Here is a 6,000-nt window from a genome sequence, read left to right as displayed (position 1 = left end):
AGACTGGCTTTTGGTGGATAGATGATGATGCTGATTCAGTTTACATAAGACTGGCTGTTGGTGGAGAGATGATGATGCCGATTCAGTTTACATAAGACTGGCTGTTGGTGGAGAGATGAGGATGCTGTTTCAGTTTACATAAGACTGGCTGTTGGAGGACAGATGTTGATGTCGATTCAGTTTACATAAGACTGGCTTTTGGTGGAGAGATGTTGATGCCGATTCAGTTTACATAAGACTGGCTGTTGGTGGAGAGATGAGGATGCTGTTTCAGTTTACATAAGACTGGCTGTTGGTGGAGAGATGTTGATGCTGTTTCAGTTAACATAAGACTAGCTGTTGGTGGAGAGATGTTGATGCCGATTCAGTTAACATAAGACTGGCTGTTGGTGGAGAGATGAGAATGCCGATTCAGTTAACATAAGACTGACTGTTGGTAGATAGATGATGATGCCGATTCAGTTTACATAAGACTAGCTGTTGGTGGAGAGATGTTGATGCCGATTCAGTTTACATAAGACTGGCTGTTGGTGGAGAGATGATGACGCAGATTAAGTTTACATGATACTGGCTGTTGGTGGAGAGATGAGGATGATTACAGATTAAGAGGCCTATTACAAGTCAATCTATTATATGGAATGCATGATATTCAGAATGCTCACATACTTTGGAGGGTTTTCTTAAGTTTCTTTGAAATTTTTTCTCTGTAAACTTTTCTATCATTGAAGATTTTTGTCTTGATGGCTGTTATCCTTTTTTTAATTTCAATATCTTGAAGGATTGGATGCTTCTGAAGAAACTCTCTTACATCTTTTGATCCTGAAAAAAACAACAATCTTGTTCATTGGCATAGTTATTCATTAAGCATACAGAAAAAAAAATTGTTGGAATTTATTTTACAGAGTTACCCATAATGTGCATTTGACAAGGCAGTGTCTATTGAAATGTGGCTGACTTTTATATTTGATGTTATATTTGTTTACTTTTTTCTCCTTTTTGCTTTATTTTTATTTTTTTATTCTTTGGGCTACTTTTACAATCTCTTAGTGTTGTAATTTAGTTCTAAGGTATCCATGCCTTTCCCCTGTAGAAAAAAAAGTTGAGGGCCAGTTGATGGCCATGTGGTGGACAGTTGAGGGTTAGCTGTTATAGGTTGCATTTCTGTAAATATTGACAATGCAATTTCCCATAGGAACTCCTTTTACGGCTAAAACTGTACTACTTTTACTATGAAGTTTTGTTTATCCTAGAATTGAAAGTTAATATTCACCAAATTTTTTTTCAAAGGTCAAGATATAGAGCTGTGCGGCATATTTTCAACTTTTCTTTGCCCTGAACTTTTCAGAGTCTTAACTAACACTAATTTTCTTAACTACCCCCACCTCAAATGAAAGGTTACAACAGATTTTAATGTAAACAATATGCACAAGTTTATTTACTGCTAACATTCCCAAGTTATGTCTCTGTGAGGTGGATCACAGAGAACACAACTGGGAACCAGTATGTAAGTAAAATTAATTTTCTACAAGTATTCAAGATCTCCCCAAAAGAGGCATGTTTTGAATCCAGGTAGCCCTCAACTGGCCCTCAACTATTTGCTCAACTGATAGCCAGCTAGCCCTCAACTCTTAGTTCAACTGGGGTCAGCAGGCCTCTACGATACCCTTTTTTCAACTTGTCCTACCAAAATTTACTTGTCCCAATGATATTGTTACTTGTCCAAAAAATTTCTATTAAAAAATAACCTTTTTACATTTTTAGTTGATAAAAGGAACAAAACGAATTTAAACAATAGACAGGATTTGATGTATTTCTTTTGATTTGAAATACTTTTCAAAAATACGAGTCAAGTACAACTAAATCTAGTCATGTCACGGGACTAAGGTTCTAGTTTTTCATCAATGTGAGTCTCATCAGACTCTAAACAAGAGGCACCATCTGATAGGCCTGTACACTCATTGGATTTGTATCCTGCTTTTTTTTTAAGTTGAAAAAAGTTTATTGAAATGCAATCAATAAAAAGAAGATAAGGTCTGATTGCCAATGAGACAACTCTCTGCAAGAGACCAAATGACACAGAAAACTATAGGTCACCATATTGTCAGTATTGGTTTTTTTTTCTACTTATGATCAAATATGAGTTTGTGAATTTAATGGTAAATTAAAAAAAATATTTTTGTGAAAAAATTACTGGTATGGTATTTCTTATAAGGAACAGAATAATGTAGCAAAATGAGGTACTGATTTGTCTTGATCCCAAAATATCTCCTGCCTTGCCAAACTGTCTATCAATCATGTCTACTAAATATGTTTTCTCAGTGCCAAACTGTCTATTAAAACTTGAGGTGACGAACTGTCCTGTTAAGTTACCTGATCTACAAAACGCATCATTGATTCGGATCAGTAAATACCTTTCACCTGTTAAAAAGTATCTGACAAAGAACCAGTTGAAAATAATCAATTGCAAGTAAACATGTTGAAGAAAAAAGTTTTGCATTTAAATAAACAGAATGCAGAAACATGTCAAATTAATATTTGTTTTCGTGTTTTTTGTTTATAATAACTTTGTTCTTCAAAGTTGGATTACATTTATTTTCTGCTGAATAATTGTGCTTGTCCTTCGATACAGCTTTTACTTGTCCGACTTTTTTCACCTCTGGTACCGGGCAATCGGACAAGCGTTATTGTCGAGCCCTGGTCCAGTTGAGCAATGCAGTTGGCTTAGTGATCATTTTTCTGTATAGGTTTTGTATTTGATAATCGATAATGCAAAAGTTTACCTGGCAATGACCCTTTGTTGTCCAAGCTAGATGTATCTGTAATGTATCTCTTAAAATAAACATCCACTACTTTAGTATTCTCTTCAGTCCATAATTTATATTTTCTTTTTGTTCCTATAAAATATTCAATTACAAAGCTACTTGTTTAATAATTGTAATCACTCATAAATCAAGTTACCTAAAATCTCCATAGATTTTGGGTTTGAAATAAATAACAATTTGGACATCAACCTTTTAATTTCCATGAATATAAATTCTGAAAACCTGCAAAATATTTATTCTAATTTATAATTAAATGTTGATGTTCAAATTCTAATGTATATCCATATCGTTCATCAGTTGCATAGACAAATTCCAATACAATATTAATTATCACTACAGTAGTCCCTCTATGAAACAGCCCCACCCTAGAACTGCCACCTCCCTTATTGGTCCACGTTAGGCTTATAATTCTGCAATTATATGCAGAAGTACCTCCCATGTATAGCCAATTCCTTTATCTGGCCAGTGGCTAGGTGTTTTCATGCTAGATTTGAAAAAATTAGGCCAGCTAATGTTCTCATGTAAAACAGGCTTTGGTATTTTGTACAGGCACATAACATTGACAAGAAAGATACTTCCTATAGTTTGATAAAAAATTTGTGTATGATTGTAAATTCAACAGTTCAGGGAAACTTGCAACATCATTTGGTGTGGGGGAAACATAGATCAATGATATTGTAATATATAGAAAATCAGATGGGTCAGCTATTCAAAAATTGCATCAACAGAAAAATTGTAAAATTGCTATGAATAATGATGAAACCAATAGGAAAACTAACATGTTCATGGATATTTAATTTCATGGTTTTGCCAAAGTCTGCATTCACACTTATGGATTTTTTTTTTATTTGTTGAACATTTGATTTTGTGGATTACCTGTACCCACCAAATTCACAATGATTTGTATCCAACAAATAATAATGCATCCACAGAAGTTCTAATTGAATAAATTTGACAGGAAAAATTTAAAAGTTTAAAACAGAGGGAAACTTGTCAAATTGTTAACATAATACTGTGGATTCATTATTATTCGTTAGATACCAATTTTCGTGGGTTTTGTGGGTACAGGTGAACCACAAATTTCAATGTTCATATTATCATTAGGCTCTGTATACAGAGATTGGCAAAACCAAGAAATTAAATATCCACGAAATTGCAAGTTTTCAGCAATCCACAAAAATTGATACCAACGAAAATAAATGAATCCACAGTACGCGTTTTTGCCACAAAACAAATGTCAAGATCTTGCAAATCTACTGCACAATATTGTGCAATTGAAGATTTCTTCTTCTGAATCATTTGACAGGAATTTGGAATACACAGGGTCCATTTTACAAAGGGTATTTTAAGAAAGACTTTGAAGTGAAAAAAATAGGACTTTAGTTTTAGCTGAATGAAGAGGAAACCAGTTTATTCAGTGTCAGTTTACTAAGGTTTGACTGTTTGAGATAAAATTATTATTGCAGCTTTAGTGTCAATGTTATAGAAAGTTACCTTTTTCTGCCTCAGGTTTAGTTGGAACTTTCTGAAGTTTTGCAGCCTTGTTATCATCATATGTTGAACTTTTCCCTAAAAATAACAATAACTCAACTATATAGTATGATGCAATCTATAATACTCTTTCTCAGTCATAAGAACTTTCCATCATTACCGAACTGAACAAAGAAATAACACGATGGGTGTCGTATACGTTGCAGGAAATGCTTACCCTTCTAGAGCACCTGATTTCACTCCCGGTTTATAGTGGAGTTCATGTTGTTTCTTAATTATTATTTATAATTGTTGATGTAAATGTCCTTTGGTTTTGTGAGTCTTTGTTTACTCCTTGGTTTTGATTGTTATTGTCTTCCTTTCTTTCTATCTATATTTAAGAAATAAGCTCCATCTGGAGGTTTTTTATATTACTGCTGAGGTCAAACTCTAAACAGTTGGAGCAAGATTGGACAAAATTTTCAAGCTTGAAATGGTGTGAATTTGGAATGTGATCAATTTGTCAAATAGACCTCTGTAACATCAGTCTCTGATTTGACACTTTCCCTTTGTGTTCATTGTTTCTTTTTGCATTAGAATCCTTGTGTTATCTGAGTTGTGACACAAGAGATTAGTTTTGACAAGTAATAATTGATGTAAATAAGAGTATTGAGACTAAATCATTAGACAGGAATTTGGAATACACAGGGTCCATTTTACAAAGGGTATTTTAAGAAAGACTTTGAAGTAAAAAAAATAGGACTTTAGTTTTAGCTGAATGAACAGGAAACCAGTTTATTCATGGTCAGTTTACTAAGGTTTGACTGTATGAGATAAAATTATTATTGCAGCTTTAGTGTCAAAGTTATAGAAAGTTACCTTTTTCTGCCTCAGGTTCAGTTGGAACTTTCTGAAGTTTTGTAGCCTTGTTATCATCATATGTTGAACTTTTCCCTAAAAATAACAATAACTCAACTATATAGTATGATGCAATCTATAATACTCTTTCTCAGTCATAAGAACTTTCCATTATTACCGAACTGAACAAAGAAATAACACGATGGGTGTCGTATACGGTGCAGGAAATGCTTACCCTTCCAGAGCACCTGATTTCACTCCCGGTTTATAGTGGAGTTCATGTTGTTTCTTAATTATTATTTATAACTGTTGATGTAAATGTCCTTTGGTTTTGTGAGTCTTTGTTTACTCCTTGGTTTTGATTGTTATTGTCTTCCTTTCTTATCTATGTTTAAGAAATAAGCTCCGCCTTGAGGTTTTTCATATTACTGCTGAGGTCAAACCCTAAACAATTGGACCAAGATTGGACAAAATTTTCAAGCTTGAAATGGTGTGAATTTGGAATGTGATCAATTTGTCAAATAGACCTCTGTAACATCAGTCTCTGATTTGACACTTTCCCTTTGTGTTCATTGTTTCTTTTTGCATTAGAATCCTTGTGTTATCTGAGTTGTGACACAAGAGATTAGTTTTGACAAGTAATAATTGATGTAAATAAGAGTATTGAGACTAAATCATTAGACAGGAATTTGGAATACACAGGGTCCATTTTACAAAGGGTATTTTAAGAAAGACTTTGAAGTAAAAAAAATAGGACTTTAGTTTTAGCTGAATGAACAGGAAACCAGTTTATTCATGGTCAGTTTACTAAGGTTTGACTGTATGAGATAAAATTATTATTGCAGCTTTA

General features: G+C 33.5%; 1 protein-coding gene across 1 annotated transcript in view; it reads right to left on the bottom strand.

The window, feature by feature from the left end:
* Nucleotides 1-202: 202 nt before the first annotated feature.
* LOC134683316 (uncharacterized) overlaps nt 203-6,000 on the bottom strand; it is a 33,545-nt gene continuing 27,747 nt past the window's right edge. Inside the window, exons 19-22 of the mRNA XM_063542522.1 lie at nt 5,172-5,246; nt 4,317-4,391; nt 2,781-2,894; nt 203-819 (exon numbers count right to left, since the gene is read on the bottom strand). Coding sequence (XP_063398592.1) covers nt 659-819; nt 2,781-2,894; nt 4,317-4,391; nt 5,172-5,246 — 425 coding nt within the window. The 3' untranslated portion in view covers nt 203-658. The remainder of the gene's footprint in view (nt 820-2,780; nt 2,895-4,316; nt 4,392-5,171; nt 5,247-6,000) is intronic.

This window comes from Mytilus trossulus, chromosome 9 (assembly GCF_036588685.1).
Source record: "Mytilus trossulus isolate FHL-02 chromosome 9, PNRI_Mtr1.1.1.hap1, whole genome shotgun sequence".
Classification (NCBI taxonomy): Eukaryota; Metazoa; Mollusca; class Bivalvia; order Mytilida; family Mytilidae; genus Mytilus; species Mytilus trossulus.
The sequence above is the reverse complement of the archived record's forward strand: the minus strand, read 5'-3'. Positions and strand labels throughout refer to the sequence as shown.